Genomic DNA, 19,799 nt, shown 5'->3' with positions numbered 1-19,799 from the left:
AGATAGGGTGGTGGCGTGGTGGTGTCGGCAGCAGGGGCAGATAGGGTGGTGGTGTAGGCAGCAGGGGCAGATAGGGTGGTGGTGTAGGCAGCAGGGGCAGATAGGGTGGTGGTGTACGCAGCAGGGGCAGATACGGTTCTTATTTCTTTCCAGCTTCTCTTTGGCTGTACAGCTGGACCTGAAGATCCCCACAACTCTCCTCACTTGGACATTACATTGTCAAGTTCAGGAACTGAAGCAAGGCTATCTTTAACTATTAGATTAAGTGCGTGTGAAACATGGCAGGGTAGACACCACAGGTTTGACCCATTGTCTGGTCACACACAAAACCTTTTCCTGGAGGACCTGGAGTATTCAAGGACATTGTGGAGACAGCATAATTCTAATTCTGCCTGTCCCCTAATTCCATCGGTCCTGTCCAGAAATATTAACTTGAGAGAGAAGGGCGGATTGGGGGACGGGTGGAACAGAGAACTTTTGAGATAACTATACCTTCAGATGTATGTGTCCCTTTAAATCTAAAAATCCAGTGAACAAGGCATATTAAATAAAGTTTTAGTTGCTAGCTTGCACATAGTGAATCAATTGTCTAAAAGACACTAGAAATAACTGAAATGCACTTTAAAAACAAAACAAAAATATGAAATCAGACAAACCTGAACAGTGAATCATAACACTGAAAACATACCAAAGAATGTAGGCCACTAGAACTGACATTAAATACTGGGAAAAAGCAATATTTGTTGTCATTTGGGCATCTAAGCACCAAGCTTTGTCAATGTCCTCTTTTTCTTAGAGTCCTGCTTTCAATCATCATGAGCAAACCCTGTTAGATACCGGAGCCTTTCTGTCTTCAGACTCCCAACGCAAGGTCTCTGCCTATCAGCCATGACATGGCAGCTTGACTGCGAGCTGGTCAGCTGAGGTCATCCACTCCCTCTTCTTGTCTCCTTTACCCCTCCCTTTCTCTTTCTCTCTCTCTCTCTTTCTCTCTCTCTCTCTCTCTCCAAGCACAGGAGTGGCTCGTTCATGCAGAGAACATCTAATCTTTACTAAGCTTGTCTCTTTCCTTTCTACGTAGGCCCTTAGAACATGCCTCACTTTTTCCCCGTCATCCTGTATATTTAGATAGTAGATATAGGACACACATATACTCTGTGCTTTCCTCAAAAAAGTGGAACTTTCTTGATTCACTACCTTGGTGTCAGTGTCTCTTGACTTCCCCGGATCCGGCTACAGAGGACGGAGAGCAGAGGGTAACTTGGAGGAGATAGAACCTGAAGGACTGGTCACTTTGGACCAGTTTCTAACAAACCCCCCTCCATGCAGTAATTAGTGCAGAGTGGATTACAGTGCGCAGCAGGTTCCTTCTGCCTCACTGAAGAAGTAAGTGCTTCTTTGGGTCTTGCGGTGTACATGCTTTTCAGAGTGAATATTCTTCGATAGCTATTTATGCTCAACATTCTCGTCCCTTTACATTTATTTTTCTGTTTATAGTACTTTTACAACATTGATATTTGTACATGTCATACCGCTGCTATTACAACTAAGTTTTTCCAGCTGGTATCAATAAAGTATTTTGGCTCATGTTCTCGCCGTAGCCACTTTGAGAACTCGACCAAGTCTCTGCTTTAATATCGTGAGATTGGTATCCCTAGGTAACGGTACACCGCCTGCTTACATGGAGCGTCAAAAGGTAACTGCTTAGCTAAGACAACTAGCTATGTAATATCAGATTTGACCCGCTACAGTCATTGGTTTATATATTACGATATTCTATAAAGTGCAAGGTTAATATGAATTATTTTTGGAAAACAATTTTGGCAGTTAGCCATATAACTCGCTATTTTGTTTGTGTAACGCAAGCTAACTTAGCTAGGTTAGAGGTTAGCCTATCTTAGGTCTCTAACGCTAGCTCGATAAACGAGTTAGTGCTACATTATTGCTATTTATATTGTATTGCTACTTATTCCACTAACTACGTGTGACTAAGTTAAACTATCTAGCTAGTTAGCTAACCTATGAAACCTAGGTCATACGAAACAAATCATTGCATCTCACCTAGCTATCTAGCGTTAAGATAGCTAACGAATTAATGTAAACATTATCTGAATATGTAGTTAGCTAGCTAGACAGCTAGCCATTCTGCTTGGTACTGAGTAACGCAGCTATCTAGCTAACTTGTATAGTTAGCTATTTAGCTAGCTAGCTTGTCGACTTTGTTCCTTTGACACCTAAATGCTTTCAGACCAAGCTCATAAGCAACCAACCATACGACGAGACACTGGACGTTAACGATTCAGAAGAGGTCGCCAGTTTGTACACACCAACTCCGCGACAAACGGGTGAAAAGCTGTCTGTCTCCGCCTTACTCTTATAACATCGTTCATGGGTCTAAATAATATTTTATGATTGCAGTGTTCAGGAACACGAGTAGACAGCAGCTGAAAGAAATGGCCAATACCAACAGTGATGAGTTTGTTGAAGATACCAAGGTAGCTAAAATAATGACACTGGCGGCGAGTCATTTTGAACGTGCTTTATAAAACGTATTTTACGAACGTGCTTCATAAAAAGTACAATTTCAGTCAACTGTTTCGACTTTGTGTACTGAACTGTATCAGCAAAGAAAGAAGGATCAACCAACCAGTCCCCAAGGAGGCAGTGAAAATAATGAGGAAGAAGATGATGATGATGACGATGATGATGATGATGACGACTCTGATGAGACGGAATCAGATGAAGAAGAAGAAGGGGAGCCGAGTTCAGCTCTTGAAGGGTAAGAACAAAATTTAGTTGAACAATTGGTTTTTAAAATATGGGAGTTCAGACTTTGTTCTGACTGAATAAAAACAAGACTGATTGAAGCACATCATAGAGTAATCCACAGGGACACAAAGCTTTTGATAAGTGCAGTCAAGTAGCTTTACTTATTTGGCTAATTTTACTCAAAACAAGAGAACCAGGACAAAACAAGAGGTTGCTGTTATACAGGGTGCCATATAGTTTTTTATAACATTGATGAAAGCTCAACAGCATAACAAACCTGCTCCTGTAAGGAAACATTGAGATTGAGAATAAGAATGAAATTTTTTTTTTTTTTTTTTTTTGGGCCTTGATGCAGAACAGTATCTCTCTTCCTCTGTGGGCAGACTGGAAGTATCACATACTTCAAAAAATGCTGAAAAATGCAGTATGATATGCACTGAAATGCTGAGTGCACATGAATGGACATGAGAGGGAATGGGGGAAATGAAAATAAAGCTTATACAAACCTGTATGGCAGTCCACACTTTAGGCCTGTCTGTGCCTTTGAAGGTTCCTTGATGAAAAAGCATGGTTTAAGTTCAGGGGGACTAAGGGAGAGCTGTAATGTCTACATGCACACAACCCTGCATCACATCAACTGATTACACTACATTCTAATGGACTTCCTTTAACAAAGATAAAAGCCACATTGGTGAAATTCATTCCAGCCAAAACCAACTTGATGCAAAGGTCTGCTGTGCCATGTGTCATTTATTATTGATTTACTTTATTATTAGCTCATTATTTGAATGGTTGAAGTTTTTGGTGTGTGTGTGTGTGTGTGTGTGTGTGTGTGTGTGTGTGTGCGCGCACATGCACGCACTTGCGTGACCGTGTTTCCATGCATCTACACTTGCAGGGCATATGATCCAGCAGATTATGACCACCTTCGTGTTACAGCAGAAATCAAAGAACTTTTCCAGTATATCACACGGTAAAGAACATGCACTTGAATTAAGAAGCAAACCACAACCTGTTTTCACTTCTGTTTGGTTAATCTGCTAATAGTAGAATATAAATTAAAAATGGATTCACAGATGAAAGCAATTTCTTGACATTTATATTGATATTCAGGCCCTCTCCTTCAGATATACACCACAGACCATAGAGTTGGATCATAAGCTGAAACCATTTATCCCTGACTTCATCCCAGCTGTAGGGGACATTGATGCTTTCCTCAAAGTGAGTGCAGTCTTATTATCTATGCTATATGTTTGCAGTATATTTGTTTGAGTGTTAGTGAACACACAGGGAGTTCTAGATTATTGCTTAGCTTAGAAGCTGTATATATATTTTTTGTGATATTTTGAAGAATATGTGTGACTATATAGTAAGTGCAGAATCACTGGTACAGTCAAACATAAAATGTTCAAACAATCCTACTGAATGTTTGCAAATGCATGTGCAGAGTCACACCTTTCTAGAATTAAAGCAAACCAGCAGACATTGGACAGCTGGTTTTACAGCTTGTGGCGTGCTGTAAAAGTCTCGGTTGTGACGACCAGGTTCCTCGGCCTGACGGGAAGTCAGATGGCCTGGGACTGCTGGTGCTGGATGAGCCCTGTGCTAAGCAGTCGGACCCCACTGTCCTCTCCTTGTGGCTCTCAGAGAACAGCAAGCAACACAACATCACTGTAAATATACTTCCCACCTCATGCACACAATCATATTCTTGTTTCTACATTCATATTTATGGTTTGGACATAAGCGTGTGCGTGTGCGTGTGTGTGTGTGTGTGTACATTCACTGGCCACTTTATTACTTTATTAGGTACAACTTGCTAGTACCAGGTTTTGCTTTCAAAACTGCCTTAATTCTTCATGAAATAAATTCAACAAGGTGCTGGAAACATTCCTCAGCATCAGAGGTCCGTATTGTCATGATAGCATCACACTGTTGCTGTAGATTTGTTTGCTACACATCCATTACATCAATATCCCGTTCTACCACATCCTAACGATGGTCTTTTGGATGGAGATCTGGTGACTGTGTAGGCCATTAGAATACAGTGAACTCACTGTCAAGTTCAAGAAACCAGTTTGAGATGATTTGAGCTTTATGACATGACACATTATCATGCTGGAAGTAGCCATCAGAACATGGGCAGTCTGGGGTCATAAAGTGATGGACATGGTCAGCAACAATCCTGAGGTATTGAGGTATTGTAATCAGCTGGGATTAAGGTGCCCAAAGTGTGCAAAGAATATATCCCCCACACTAATATACCACCACCACAAGCCTGAACCTTTGATGCAAAGCAAGATGAAGCCATGCTTTCATGTTGTTTTGCTAAATTCTGACCCTACCATCTGAATATCACAGCAGAAATCAAGACTCATCAGATCAGGTGGCGTTTTTCCAATCTTCTGTTGTCCAGTTTTGATACGCCTGTGTAATTGTAGCCTCAGTTGCCTGTTCTTAGCTGACAGAAATGGCACCTGCTGTGGTCTTCTGCTACTGTAGCCCATCTGCTTTAAGGTTCAGTTGTAATGAGACGTTATTTGGGTTACTGCCTTTCTAACAGCAAAAACAAGTGTGGCCATTCTCTTCTGACATCAACAAGGCATTTTCACTCAGAGAACTGCCACTCACTGGATATTTTTTTGTTTTCTGCCCATTCTCTGTAGAAATGGTTGTGGTGTGAAAATCCCAGTAGATCAGCAGTTTTTGAAATACTCAGACCAGCCCGTCTAGCACGAACAACCAAGCCATGTTCAAAGTCTCTTAAATCACCATTCTGTCCCATTGTAATGCTCAGTTTGAACTACAGCAGGTCATCTTGACCACGACTTCATGCCTAAATGCATTGAGTTGCTGCCATATTACTGGCATATTAGATATTTGCGTTAAAGAGTTTTTGAACAGGTGTACCTAATAAAGTGGCCCGTGTGTCTGTATCTGTATGTGTGTGTGTGTGTGTGTGTGTGTGTGTAAATGTAGTAATACAAGTGCATAAGGGTCTTTAAAGATTAGCAGTTTGCCTCCGCCTAGGGTTTGGTTCACTTTAGTTTAATGAAGCATTGATCATATGCCGAAAATGTTATTGTTTCTCCCCTTAATACTGCCCATAGTGTTATCATTCATGCTAATCAATATCACTGAACAGCTTTTTTATTATTGAATTTGCTTCAAAAGGAATTTGTTCATGGGAACTCTAAAAACATGGCTCACATGTGACCTACTTGATATGTACACTGAAGTGAGCTCTCCATCATACACAAACTAAATATCACTCCAACATTGTCCTTTAAAGGAGGTGAAAGTGAAGAGTATTGAGAATCCAGAGAAGAACCCCAAAGCCATAGATAACTGGATAGAGAGCATCAGTGAATTGCACCGTTCCAAACCGCCAGCTACTGTACACTACACCAGGCAAGCACGCACACACACACACACACACACACACACACACACACACACACACACACACACTATAAACTACAAAATACATCCACGCACACACTTGCAATGCAGTACACTGTACACAGCAACAAATGCAAACACACTGTGCAATACACCACACAAGTACTTCTTTTATTGTTGTAACAAAAACTGAAAGAAATAGAGTTGTGTGTGTTTTCATCAGACACATGCCAGACATTGACACCCTGATGCAGGAGTGGCCTGCTGAGTTTGAGGAGCTTTTGGGCAAGGTTAGTCTTGAAATACTGACTTGTAAACCCTTAGAACATTTTGGAAATTCAGATGCATTCTGTTTGAAATGTAACCAAAATTAGAGCTCTAGGCCCTGGGGTTTTGTAAAAAACAAACAAACAAAAACAACAACATTTTCCCCATCCCTGCCAGTTACTGTCCTTATCAAGTCTACTACATATTTATACATTATACATAGTGTTTTCTGTACATACACTCAGTAATATCAAAAGGAGGAATATAATCTGGATCAGTTCAGGCTTTCTACACAAAGAGCTTGCCTCTCTCACTCTTTCAGGTTAACCTCCCCACAGCAGATATTAACTGTGGCCTGGCAGAATACATTGACATCATCTGTGGTGAGCTCAGTCTTTTATTTCTTCCTGATCTTTTAAAGCCTTGCCACTGGACCTAAGAAGCTTTAATTCCTACAGGTATCCTGGACATCCCAGTGTACAAGAACCGAATCCAGTCCCTCCACGTACTGTTCACTCTTTATTCGGAATTCAAAAACTCCCAGGTTAGCATAAACAACATCTAAACACCTGTTTCTTCTCTGGTAGTTTTATGGTGCAGTATATGACTTGCCCATATGACTGGTGATGAATGATACTTTGGAAGTATGGATAGTTATTGTATGGATGGGCATTTGGAAGTATGGATAGGCATTTGATGAGTCCTGGTAAATGACCATGTGTATTTAGCATAACCTTGAGCAGATTTGCATATAATCAATGTTTATTTGCACTAGTTCCAAGGCCTCACATCAACGTTCCGTATTGCATTTGTTTATTTATTTTTTGTTGGTGTTGTTGGAATGACTATATGGGTACTGCCTTAGCTCTGATATAATGGATGTTACTACACAAATGTTTCATGACTGATTTTATCCCACATGTATGTATCAGATCTCTTATTATTGTGGGGTGGGAGGGTGAGTGGTAATGCATAGTGATTGACCCAATGTAAAGCAGGATGTGCTGGGTCTTTTTTGCTCTCCACAATATTACTCACTTCAAACCTATTAATGGTTGGGCCTTTAACACCCATTCCAACTGAAATGATTCCAACTGCTGATTATCTTTACCCTTACTATGAGACATAATTCATATGTTTTTGAGTGGGCAAGTATCATTAGCTTTGGTGCAAATAATAATAACTATATGGGGGGGGGAGCGTCCCGTGACACTATACTGTAGCTGCCTGTCTCATACTGAAGAATCCTTGTAGTCTTTGCTAAACTGTGTACTGCCCAGATAAAGTTTAAAATCAGGTGAATTGGAAAAGTTAATTTGATGGGATTTTTTAAGGTCTTTAACAAACTGACATTGACAGAGTGAATAAGTTAATTAACTATAGACATTGCTATGGCATCTTTGGCATCTGAAGTTTTATATGTTCATATCAAACTTCTCACAGCAACAGCTTCACAGTTAATAATGCTTCATAAACCTGAAGCTCAGAAATATAGTATGGGTATTTATGCACACTGACTGGACAGCTGATATGCACCACATGTTCAACTACTTGAAGTAACATTGGATTACATGTTCTGATCAACTGAATGTTTCAGGTTTGTCAAAAATCCTGTGATTGTTTTTCAGCTTTGCATCACTGTTTGTGATATAATCTCACTGATTCTTATCCTCTCCTATTCCTGTCAGCACTTTAAGGCTTTGGCAGAGGGCCAGATGTCCAATACTCCATCTGCTCTACACACTGCTACTGCAGAACCAGATACACTGACATTAGAGTAATCACACCCCCTCCCCGCTGTGTCTTACGTATGTATGTATGTATGTGTGTATGTATACAATTGCAAGTACAAAGGCCTTCTGAAATGGATCTAATCTAATTAATTCCAGTCCACCCCCACAGTTGCCCCCTTGATGTACCTGATATTCTCACAAGTGAGCATACTGTTGTGCCTTTTAAAGGTAACTAATGTCTCTGTGACAGCATTATTATTTTCAGCAGTCTGGAAACAGCATTTCCATTGGTTAACAAAATGTACATATAATTAGCTTTAAACATTTCATTTGTTAGGTGCTGTGCAAAAGAATATTTTCTCAGTTACATTAAAAATAAAGATTTATTTCCTCAGACCCAGCAACACTTTGTTGGTTCCTTCTTCTTAATTTAGTCTGCCTCAAGTGCTGTGTAAAAACGTGTGGACCAAGCAACTCACTTTCACAGTGAGTGTGCTTAAATACAACTGTAGGTAGCGCTCTTATCTTCCTCTCTCCAGCAACTGTTCCTTAGTTTTCATAAGAGTTTCTCCCTTCTGACGTCACATACTGCAGATCAGTGCTTGGTAGTCATTAATAACCCAGTCCTACCAAGGAGCTTCATGTTCAGTGATTGTTTATGGACTTGGCTAGATAAGACGACTCCTGTAACTCAGGATTATATTTACAATGTCATGTTTTCGTATTTTAATGCTTTTTCTGTGGTCATTTGTTGGTAAGAATTTTTCTTTGTTTCTTTGCAACATAATGGATAACACCAAATATGCAGTACTATAACTTTTACATTAAGCTACTGTAATTTACAAGGATAAAACGGTCATTACATTTGTACTGTCATTTTACAATCATAAACAAACTAAGCTAGTGTATGTTACATTGTTTTATAGGTAAAGGTACTGATGGGTGTAAGGAATTGCATGTGAAAGGCGTGTTACGCGGTCAAGTGGAGCTCCCAGGACACTTTACAAACAGTCAAGATGTGCAAATTGTGTCATGGTCTAAATATACAACTGAAACTTCTTCAAAATCTTTATTATTACAGACAGAAGGCAATACTAGTGTGAACTACAGTCAAAATATTTATTTTAGTAAACACAATATGAGTCTTACTTTGCTTAATCTCACAGCAAATGATGAAGCCATTTATGAGATACTAAAAGTATTTAAAAACAGCACAATAATACGCTGTAACGTCTCATTAACTGTGTCACGTGAGTATTACAATGTATTTCACGTTATGCATGTGTTGTGTATGTTAAGATATTCTTGACCACCTAACCTTTCTTGTTTGGCTTGTCTAAGTCGGCTGTAGTTCTAACATTGTATTTGTGGTTTAGTTCCTCTGGATGCGTTACGGATAGCTGTCTCCTCTTCGAACTTCACGCTGAATTTGAGTTGTGAGGTGAAGGGGGATTTTCTGCTCCTGCGCTGGCTAAAGAATGACTTGCCCCTGCCATTGGACCAAAGAGTCTCTTTCAGTGAGATGAACACAAGCATGCAGGTGTCAAACCTGACCAGTGCGGATTGTGTGAAGTACACCTGTCAGGTTTCAAATGCAATTGAAAAGTCTGAAGCACATAAGACAATCACTGGTGAGGTATAATAATAATAATAATAATAATAATAATAATAATTTAATAATAATAATGATGGTTTTTTTGTTTTTTTCGTAGATGAAATCACTACAGTTTGTAAGAAAAATGTTCTTTCTACACATTTATATCAGATAATACTTCCTGCTGGTTTCAGTCTCATCGGCATCCTGCTTTTGTGCATCATTTTAGTCCTCATCAAAAAGGGTAATTTTTTCAACTATGTCACAAATTTGTATTTTTACTGTGAAAATGCTACATAGTGGACTTCTACAACCTGCTGTTTAAAACAAATATGATAATATTAAGAGCAGTAATTACTTATTTGCTGAAAATATTATATTACATGACAAATGATGTAGGTTTTGAATCTAGTAACATGTATTCACCGGTGTCTAAAAGGTGTTAATGCAGTAAGAGGATGTTTTTCCTCAGTTATCATAAAGCTAACAATACTGCTAAACATTTTGTAAAAGATGTGAATCAGCTTGGCTGCCCTTTTGGGTCCCCAGCTCAGCCCTTTGCAAAGAAACACAGCAGGTGGTGCAGCATCAAGTGTCAAATGTTAGCAAATCTCATTTAATGCAAGCATTAGACTAATCGTATTGTTTTCACGTGATCTGAACACATAACTTTTTCAAGGAGCCTTCTGCTTTGATCTCATGACTCACGTTATTGTGATAGGTTGCTATAATAAGGATCCATCTAACGGACAAAGTACAGGTAATGTTTTCCTCATAAATAAATAAGTTTGTAAATTAGTGATTTATATCTGGAGAGCATCTCTAAACAGGTGTTCTCAGCTTGTAGTAGAATAATTTAATACCTAATGGAAAGAAAGAAGCTCCCTATAGAACTTCTATACATTATATGAGTGGACACAGGCCATCTGTACTGTACATCATGTTGGCTGATTTAAACCTAAGCCATTTTTTTTCATGTCATTTCACTTTCTGTTGGTTTTCACAGAACCTGTGTATGAGACGCCAGCATTTCCTCAGGTAACTGGATCAAGATCCTTAGAATTTGATCTCACAGAGGAAAAGTATATACATTTACTATAAGCTTAACAACTTCCTTCCAGAATCAATCACACATATTGTCATACATTGTATCTATAACATTTGACTGAGGTATGATGAATGTTTCTCAGGAAGGAACCCCTACATCAGTTGTGAACCCTTTGGCCTATGTCTACACAGACTTCATAAAGCCGAGAAGTTTTCAGCAGCCTTCCGCTACAGATGAATAGACTTAAGACTCAGGCTATTCCACAATTCCAGAAGTTAAAAAGGACTTGGCAGCCCCCACAAAGTACATTAAATTAGTCTCCTCACAGGAGACAGATGTGTGAGGTACTTTATGCTGAACAAAGCTGAGCTGTTCAGTCTAACTACAGTTAATTACAACAAACTAGAGTTCGACTGAAGGGATGTGGGTTTAGGATGATGAATGATGTAATTTTTTTACTCTGCTTCAGATGTTAAAATATGTGTGTAGTTTATCTAGTCTAACAGCAGAAGATAGAATAAATAAATATATATATATATATATATATATATATTTATTATATATTTATTTATTATATATATATATATATATATATATATATATATATATATATATATATATATATATATATATATATATATATTCTATAATTCTCTACAATCAGTCATTAGCTCTACAGAATAGTTATACTTCTGTAGATTTCCCCAATGACCAACCCCCCACGAAAATGACAAACTCTCTGTGCTCTGTGCATTATAGTATAATTTTCTCAGTTGAAATTAGAAGGACAAAACTATGCACTAATTTATAATCGCTTAAAGAAAATAGAATGTTTATTGTGTATAATTAATTCTAGAGTATCTTAATCCCTCAAGATAACATTTTTATATTTCTTTCTCATTATGGGTTAGCAAATTAGGCTTTTGACCTCAGCGTTTACAAAGCAATCCAGATTGTAGGTTTCTTGAGCATATCCAGTCAACACACTGGTGAGAAGCAGCAGCAGCCATTGCATGTAGCATACTCTCATCCAGAAACTCTCTGGCCTCTGGGGGACTGCGTCAAGCATAGGAAGGGACACCCAGGACAGGATAACAGGTTGAAGCTGATTAGTTTCTCAGACTTGACACATAGGGCGTAATAATAGATCAAACCAAACCCCTTCTCAGAGGGCAACAATTTAAAATTAAGTTAAAATTGAAAATAAAAGTATTTTATTTCTAAAAAGAATTACTTATTTTATGTTGCCCTGTACACGTTTTCATTTTCATCTTCCTTAGCACACAAAGGTATTGTATAAATAAAATACATTTTTTATTTTCCCTGATCCTACTTAATGTGCAATCTTGTAAATAAGGTTCTATTGGCACTTTAGTCTGTCAGACAGGAAACAAGCCTGAACACCACCACTATACCCCCATCACCAACCCCCTTCTCCCGGGCCCACAGATAGCAACTTTTAGAAACACTTGATGCTTCCCTTTCATCCAGACTGTACATATAGTTTGTGTTTTTTTCCATTCCATACTGAAGATATGAGGACGACACCCAGGACAGCATCATCCACCACTGGGCATGCAGGCATACAGACATTCATACACACATTCAGACCAGGACAATTTGTTTGGACCCACACAGACACAGGGTGACCATGGAAACTCCACCAAGATAGAGACACAAACCCAAGACCCTAGTGCTGAGAGGCAAACATTCCAACCACCAAGACACCTTGATGCAGGAGTGGCCTGCTGAGTTCAAGGACCTTTTGGGTCTTGAAATACTGACATGTAAACCCTTGGAACATTTTGGAAATTCAGGGTTTTGGAGGTTTTTTCAGAGTGCTTGAATTTAAACTTGTCATACCCCTAGGTAATACGTCTCGCTTCTTCTCTGTTCAGCAACTGTTCCTTAGCTTCCATGAGAGTTTTGCCCTTCTGCCAACATGCTGCAGATCAGTGTTTGGTAGTTATTAATAATGTATTCCTACTTTGTCTTCAGTATTTCTGTGAATTTTTGGTTGTCAACGATGATTTATCATTTTAATATGCATCAACAAAAATCTGAATTTAGCCACAATAAATATTCACTTTCACTAAAAATGCTTGATGTCTGGATTATAAAATCTAACGTTCACCTACAAAACATATATGGCAATGTTCAGGGGGTATAATAACACAGTAAGAGACTGAAATCAGAGGGCATAATGTCTTACTGGAGACATAGTCTACACATAGTCTACTGAACCACTATAGAATACCTGGAAACCATGCAGCCCTCACAAAACACTTGAATGAAAACAGGAATGGAAGATGTATTACTGCTTACTCACCACAATGAGTCATTTCCTGCGGCATTTGGTGCAACAGTCACTTCGAACTATCCATTTACACCGAATACCTACTTGAGCTTGTGGCAAACCCAGTGGTAGGGTCCCAAGTTTTTTTCAATAATAAAATGTACTTATTATTACAAGTACTGAAGACTACTGTTTAGGATTTTTACTCCCATGCTGGAATTTTCTTACATGACCTGAGGGTCCTCGATGATGTAAACTCTTTCAAGAAGAAAGTTAACTTTTCTGTCTGGCAAGGCTTTTAATAAAATGGGTCTGCCTCGACTCTACTTCTACCATGCTCGTTTTAACTTTGCACTTTTTTTCAATGCAGCCACATTTTTACTTCCTTGAAATAAAATTTGAGAGTATGAGCTGTGGTGCTGTGTCTGTCATTTCTGATCATGTGCTCGAAACACAGTCTAACCTGATCTTTGAACTTTAACCTTGAGTATAAAGCAAACAGACAGGGAAAGCCTGCAGTGCAGGAAGATGCCAAACCCACTGATGATACAAAGGACACAGACAGGTTGTGTGGAAAAGTCTCACGAAAGCTTTAATTTACATTAGTGGAAATGGAGGCTTAGGGGAGTGCCTTCATATAATGCCTAAAGCAAAGTTTTATTGTGAGTCTTCAAAGCAATCAGGAGTACATACGTCAACATGGTGCAAATGACACTTCTTTTTTTTTTTTACTTTTTTTTCCCTTTTGAAAATAAAAATAAAAAATAACTCAATTATTCATTTAAGAACAGACATCAGTGATAACTGTACAGTCTCACTGGTGTTAAATGTACTTTAAATGTTTACAACTATGGAATGAAACAACACAAACAATATGTACAGTCTGGATGAAAGGGAAGCATCAAGTGTTTCTAAAAGTTGCTATCTGTGGGCCCGGGAGAAGGTGGTTGGTGATGGGGGTATAGTGGTGGTGTTCAGGCTTGTTTCCTGTCTGACAGACTAAAGTGCCAATAGAACCTTATTTACAAGATTGCACATTAAGTAGGATCAGGGAAAATAAAAAATTGTATTTTATTTATACAATACCTTTGTGTGCTAAGGAAGATGAAAATGAAAAAGTGTACAGGGCAACATAAAATAAGTAATTCTTTTTTTAAAAAATAAAATACCTTTTATTTTCAATTTTAACTTAATTTTAAACTGTTGCCCTCTGACAAGGGGTTTGGTTTGATCTGTTATTACACCCTATGTGTCAACCCTGAGAAACTATTCAGCTTCAGTTTAGTTTTTACTGCACTGATTATTTTAAAAGGGACTACAGGCTCTGGGGAGCACCGTGAGGCTTCAGAGAGCCTCTCTCCAGTTCAGCTTGTAAGGTGATGATGTTTCCTGTCAAACCACAGCACATGCACTCAGTGCTCTGTGCAACATAATCAAATTAACTGAACAATATACACAAATTTGATTTCATGCGTTGAAAGAAGGCGATGCAGTAATGTGAAACATCACACTGCAAGGCCTGCTTGCACTGAACTAATAATGGGCTGTTTGTCACGGTAGAGCTACTTGTACTTTGTTCAATGAGCAGAAATTTAGATCAGTCACACAAATTAGAACTTTGAATGTATTACACTCGATGGAGTGAACCGGCTCCTGGTGAATAGCTTTTCCCCTTCAAATGTCACTCTAAGAGTCTTAACAGGAAAGTATTCAGACCCTAAAAATGTGTGCAATGATGATAGGAGGAATTACATGCTACAGATAACAAGCACAACAGAAATCTTATTTTATCTTAAATCTATCTTGAAGGAAAATGGTCCTAGCATTTAGCTTTTCCAAATTGTTACCTACTGGTTAAGTACACCATGATAGTGGTTATCAGCATTATCAGAAAGAAACTAATTATATTAACCATAACTGCATATTCTCTCTCAACACTAGCAGTCAACCATTTGAATAATAATGAAATGAACAAAGATGTGGTCAGTTAGTGCAACATTAAAAACAACAACAAAAAAACCCCCCACACATAAACAATAAAAAAAAAAACTTCCTGGTCAAAAAAAAAATTTCCTCTTTAAGGCAAGTGGTGACCAATACATCAGCACCCCTGCAGCCACACATCTTTACTTCCGGATGTCAACATCTGCGGCTCAGTTGTTGCCTTGTGGTTTAAAGTTTGCGAAAGCGTTACACTAATTCAGGCAAGGGCTCCAAGTCTGAGAATAAGAGGGGTGTACGTGTGCGCGTTAATTATCTGTGCCATCTACCAAGACCTTTAGTTACACACACATGTTACACACACTTTAGTTACACACAAATGTCAACATTTTGCCACCTGTTTGGATTTGGGTAAAAACGAACTTCAGTGAAGTTGAGTCAACATGAGTTTTTCTGAAATGGATTTTGGAAGGGAGAAACCTGTATTGGTCACCATCCTGCATTTCCACGCACGCATGCACAGCCACGCCTTCTCAGTGAAGACCAGGTGTCACAGGATAAACACCCCCACCAAAACTATGTCTACTACAACACTATATCACACCAGTAAAAGCTTTTGTTCAAAAGTAGTCTTTTTTTTTTTAAAAACAAAGTTATACATTATCTTTATAAATATTTCTGTTCTGTTGTGCCCTCTATCAATATAAATAGCAAAATATAATGTCAAATTTCCTATACTTAGTTGTATCCCTTTTACAGTTTACACTAATTAAAGCATCTTTTGACTTTTTCTCAAAGTTTAATTTAGAAACATAGCTACATATACAATTTAAAACTAGAAATCTTTAAGGAATCATTCAGACAAAGTGGGTTCTGGTGGCAAAAAGAAATACAAAAACATATGCCTAAGGGGAGAGAACCAGCGTGCGTCGAGGGGCCAGGGGAGTGCATAGATCCCAGAGTGGACGAGACGAGGAGAGCTGCAGAGAGACGGAGCAAGCGGAGAGAGCCAGCTCCAGGGCCGACGCCAGCGAGGCAGGCCACGTGGCCATCAGCTCCTCCGGGGGCCGGGCGCCAGAAGCTTGGCCGTCGCACGATGCCGTGACCTGCGAGCGCCTGTCCTTCCCTTTCACATCACGGCCGAGACGAACGCCGGCAAAGGGGCCGACGTTCGTTTCCAGTGCGTCAAGTGACTTCTCTTAACTCAAAGTACTAAGCAATTTGTTTACAATGGTCCGTTTTTGTGTTTTGTTTTTTTTCCAGGCCCAGAAAATGTTTTCCAACACTTTGTGGAGTACATTCAGGAACATTCATAGTGAAAGTGGAAAAAAAATCCAACATAACAAACAAAATAATATTCACTATAATTATCAACAATAAACATTACCATAATAATTTATCATATGTTACAAATTATGCCTATGTTTTTTTGCAGTCCAATGTCCCTGGAAGGGGAATGTGTTCCTTATAGCTTCTCTTTGGAGGGAATCCAGATATAAGGGCCAGACTGCTCCTCTATCACCATCTTACACTGAGTATAAATGTCCTCCAACGTCTCTGCCTGCACAAGAGCTGGGGGGGAACAAAAGAGAAAGAAAGAGAAGAGAGGAAGAAAAACAAAGTTTTTATTAAATGGCTCATATGCACATTATTCCACAGGCTTTTATAAAGCTCATTCTGCTAGAGATAACAAACCCTTACAATGGCCTTTATAATATTCACTTACTGGCCCATCAGACTGTTTTATTAAAAAAGCGAGAGCCATATATATTTTTTGTCCTATCTAACCTGTAACGCCTTTCACCTTAGAGATTAACAGACCCATCACTGAGTCTTCATGTGAATCCTATTAAAAATATATTGTCCTTCATTGAGAAAAACAGTGCAACGTCAGTGTCTGGTTTCTCTGTTCAGCTCTGTCTGCTTGCTCATTAATCATGGCTTTAGATGGCCCTATAGTAACCTCATTTGCATCCATGCATTATTCATTAGCCTGCAGCTGTGAGGTGGCTGGCTGGCTCTGCTGTCAGTCACAGCGGGTGGGGGGGGGGTCGATACGACGACCGTGATTGGCTCCTGTGGTCAGGCGTATGCTAATAGCACTAATAATGTATGTAAATGAGGTGTTCTCCAGCTGCTGGGAAATGCAGGCAGGGGATGCTGCACTCCTCTTCCATGCTAGCTGAACTGCTCGCAGCTACCTGTGAAGTACTCGCCGAACTCCTGCTCCAGCTTCATGGCGCGGTCGTACGTCTTCTTGGCCTGCTCTTCTGTCAGCCTCTTGTTCATCTCCCTGCAAATGTAGCAGTGTTGCCAGCTCAGTGCACAACAGCCACAGAAAGCTCTAGATTTCCCACCAACCTATTTATGCTTAAAAACTGTGTGCTTACATTAAAGACTCGGTGGATTTAGGCTTTATAAAGATGGCAATAGGGTATAGTTGTGCTACTTGTAATCGTTTGATAGCATTTCCAGATACGTCCAGTATGCAGTGCTTTCCCTGCAAAAGCAAAATGAAAACCGTTCTGCAGTCACAGTAGAGAACATCTCAGACTAAGCAAATAGAATCAGTAGAATGCAGGTAGAATCAAGTCCCACATCCAGCTGAATTCAGTCCAAGTTTGAGTCCAGATCTCAAACTCAAACCCAAGAGCCTTTTTCGAAAAAAAATATCTGACACACAGTAAGTGGGACCAAATATATTTGAACTGGATTCTACCTTCGCTTGGTCTAGGATTGGTCACTGTAACTGTTCTACTGACCCTCTCAGCCACGTATCTGACTGACTGGACACTGGTCCCATACAGGTTGTCGTTGTACTGGCCGGCCTCGATGAACTTGTGCTCTTGGATGTCCTTCTCCATCTGCTCACGGGAGGTGACGAAGTGATAATCTCGCCCGTCCACCTCGTAATCCCGCCTCGCTCTTGTGGTGTCTGGATTGAACGACAAAGGCGGATTTATTTGAATTAAATTAAGATGGTAATTTGAATATATATATATATATATATATATATATAGGGCCTCTGTGTTAAACTTCCTTTTTCTCTGGAAACCTTGTATGCTTCACTACAATTTTGAAAATCAGTTTGACTGAACTTTTAATGAAATCTAGATCCATTAATTTGACACAAAGTCAGGGTGCAATTTCAGCCAACGCAGTAGGTTATCTTATGCTGTGGTGTTAAGATATGTGCTGTTATTTTATGCTGTGGAGTGAAGTTGTGAGCATATGACTCCCCCCCCCCCCCATTTCTTTTGGCTACTGACAAGTTTGTGGTTTCTCTCATACATAGTTATATATGTAGTGCATAGATCTCTATCTTCACAAGAAGAGATGTGACTTCTACTGTTATACAAGCACCAGTAAACTTCCTGTTTATTGATGACTACTGTTCCCACTTACACCTTTGCCCTGAACTGTTATCCGCTTCTTAAAAGATTTCAAAAATGAACAATGATCAAGTTAACACAAACACATTCAAAGGATAAAACACACACACACACACACACACACACACACACACACACACACACACACACACACACACACACACACAATCTCAACCATAAACAACCATAAAAATGATGACAGTGAGTCAAACGGAGCCTCACCAGATGGATGAATAACGCATGGCCCGGGGTCTGTGTGTGGCTAACAGGTGGTGGTGTTTCTCCACCACTGCTGTCATTCATATACAGTTTCAACATGTTGAGGCCAAAATGAAAGCTGCAGCAGCAGCATGGCGGGAGTGAACTCTTACCAGAAAGGCTAGCTGAGGAAAGGAAACACTCTGCCACTCACCCGGGCTTGACTCATACCATCCCTGACATCGGCCTGCGTGAGCACCAGTTACATTTAACACCTGTTTCTAAGACCTTATATGGTAGGAAAGTTGTCTCCGTGCCGTTTGTGTGTGCGCGCGCGCGTGCTTTCGAGTGTGTGCGCGTCCGGCAGCTGTGGGGTTGGCTCGGTGCACTTACGTGGCACACATGAGCCAAACTTGTCTGGGAATTCGGAGATGAGGTCATCGTTGATCCTGTCCTTCATGGGTCCCAGGATGATGGCAGGGCGGGCGTAGGTAACTGCTCGCACCGCAAAAGAAGAGCACAACTGTCCTGAGTGGCTACCGCCGTCTGTACGGCCCCAGACGACAAGTCGCTTCTCACCGCAAAGCTCACAGTGCAACTCACCAACCCCCCCCCCAGCAAAGTTTCACGCGTCTTGCGTTGGCGCGGAGCAGGGGATAGTACTTACTCTCTTGCCGAACCACAGGCTCATAGGAGAGGATCAGGTCCTCTTGGCTCCCTGAGAAGAGAGATAGAGAGGGAGCACAAACTGAACCATACGGCAAGGATCAAGCTCTGCGAGTGTGTGCGAGAGTTTATGTGACATGTATACATTGTGTGAGATGTTTGAGATGTTTGAAAAAGCAGCTATGTCTTCCGGGCCCTTTGTCAAGGGCCTTTTTCTGTGATGAGAGTCTTCAGCAGATGTATAAATAGGTTACTGAACATGTAACATCATTATGTGTTAAAAAGCAAGAAGACTTGGCAGGAAAGCAGAAATCACAATTAGGTTAGCAACCACTGTACCAATTAGATAAAGGAGAACACAAAGCTTTGGTGTAATATAAATGAATATAACACACGTGTCAGATAGCTAGCGATGAAGCTGAAGGGTGTACACAGCGATGGCGCTAATCCAATTTGTTTTAGATGCAGATTTCTTTTGCGTCAGGTTAGCGAA

General features: G+C 39.9%; 3 protein-coding genes across 55 annotated transcripts in view; 2 read left to right on the top strand and 1 right to left on the bottom strand.

Moving 5' to 3' along the window:
• Positions 1–1,042: 1,042 nt before the first annotated feature.
• Positions 1,043–8,575, top strand: ift46 (intraflagellar transport 46 homolog (Chlamydomonas)). 5 transcript variants are annotated; one of them, XM_081702389.1, is made up of 13 exons: positions 1,043–1,386; positions 1,659–1,696; positions 2,249–2,345; positions 2,419–2,495; positions 2,625–2,779; positions 3,668–3,742; positions 3,897–3,990; positions 4,314–4,442; positions 6,062–6,180; positions 6,395–6,461; positions 6,761–6,821; positions 6,897–6,982; positions 8,127–8,575. In XM_081702389.1, the coding sequence occupies exons 2-13, from the start codon at positions 1,682–1,684 to the stop codon at positions 8,217–8,219; spliced, it is 1,068 nt and encodes a 355-aa protein (XP_081558515.1). In that variant the 5' UTR covers positions 1,043–1,386; positions 1,659–1,681; the 3' UTR covers positions 8,220–8,575. The 5 variants fall into 5 exon arrangements, with proteins under 5 accessions (XP_081558515.1, XP_026868497.2, XP_081558516.1 ...); XM_027012696.3 differs by having other exon boundaries at positions 1,602–1,696; XM_081702390.1 differs by lacking the exon at positions 1,659–1,696.
• Positions 8,576–8,724: 149 nt separating this feature from the next.
• On the top strand, positions 8,725–13,561 carry LOC113579039 (uncharacterized). 3 transcript variants are annotated; one of them, XR_014118651.1, is made up of 8 exons: positions 8,725–8,925; positions 9,098–9,421; positions 9,548–9,802; positions 9,884–10,009; positions 10,487–10,525; positions 10,772–10,803; positions 10,956–11,116; positions 12,347–13,561. XR_014118651.1 is itself a non-coding variant. In XM_027012701.3 (7 exons), the coding sequence occupies exons 1-7, from the start codon at positions 8,880–8,882 to the stop codon at positions 11,052–11,054; spliced, it is 921 nt and encodes a 306-aa protein (XP_026868502.2). In that variant the 5' UTR covers positions 8,725–8,879; the 3' UTR covers positions 11,055–11,335. The 3 variants fall into 3 exon arrangements, 1 of the variants encoding a protein (XP_026868502.2); XR_014118650.1 differs by having other exon boundaries at positions 10,956–11,157; XM_027012701.3 differs by lacking the exon at positions 12,347–13,561 and having other exon boundaries at positions 10,956–11,335.
• Positions 13,562–13,675: 114 nt separating this feature from the next.
• dlg2 (discs, large homolog 2 (Drosophila)) overlaps positions 13,676–19,799 on the bottom strand; it is a 156,668-nt gene continuing 150,544 nt past the window's right edge. For 43 of the 47 annotated variants that reach the window (XM_081702367.1, XM_081702373.1, XM_081702355.1 and 40 more), the window contains 6 exons: positions 19,308–19,358; positions 19,034–19,135; positions 17,813–17,985; positions 17,441–17,550; positions 17,252–17,343; positions 13,676–16,622 (listed from right to left, as the gene is read on the bottom strand). In XM_081702367.1, coding sequence (XP_081558493.1) covers positions 16,516–16,622; positions 17,252–17,343; positions 17,441–17,550; positions 17,813–17,985; positions 19,034–19,135; positions 19,308–19,358 — 635 coding nt within the window. In that variant the 3' untranslated portion in view covers positions 13,676–16,515. Of the gene's footprint in view, positions 16,623–17,251; positions 17,344–17,440; positions 17,551–17,812; positions 17,986–19,033; positions 19,136–19,307; positions 19,359–19,799 lie in introns of those variants that run through there. The other 4 variants (XM_081702359.1, XM_081702363.1, XR_014118643.1 and 1 more) reach the window with 3 other exon arrangements.

Source organism: Electrophorus electricus, chromosome 19, assembly GCF_041902795.1.
Source record: "Electrophorus electricus isolate QZ-2024a chromosome 19, ASM4190279v1, whole genome shotgun sequence".
NCBI classification, from domain to species: domain Eukaryota; kingdom Metazoa; phylum Chordata; class Actinopteri; order Gymnotiformes; family Gymnotidae; genus Electrophorus; species Electrophorus electricus.
Note: the sequence above shows the minus strand (reverse complement) of the source record. Positions and strands in the feature narration are given on the sequence as shown.

Bases quoted from the DNA above. Each gene is read 5' to 3' on its own strand.
- ift46 (XM_081702389.1), top strand. The intron at 3,743-3,896 runs GTAAAGAACATG...CCTCTCCTTCAG, and splicing joins CTTTTCCAGTATATCACACG to ATATACACCACAGACCATAG. The intron at 3,991-4,313 runs GTGAGTGCAGTC...TGTGACGACCAG, and splicing joins ACATTGATGCTTTCCTCAAA to GTTCCTCGGCCTGACGGGAA.
- LOC113579039 (XM_027012701.3), top strand. From the start codon at position 8,880: ATGTCATGTTTTCGTATTTTAATGCTTTTTCTGTGGTCATTTGTTG. The intron at 9,803-9,883 runs GTGAGGTATAAT...TTTTTTTCGTAG, and splicing joins AGCACATAAGACAATCACTG to ATGAAATCACTACAGTTTGT. The intron at 10,526-10,771 runs GTAATGTTTTCC...TGGTTTTCACAG, and splicing joins ATCTAACGGACAAAGTACAG to AACCTGTGTATGAGACGCCA.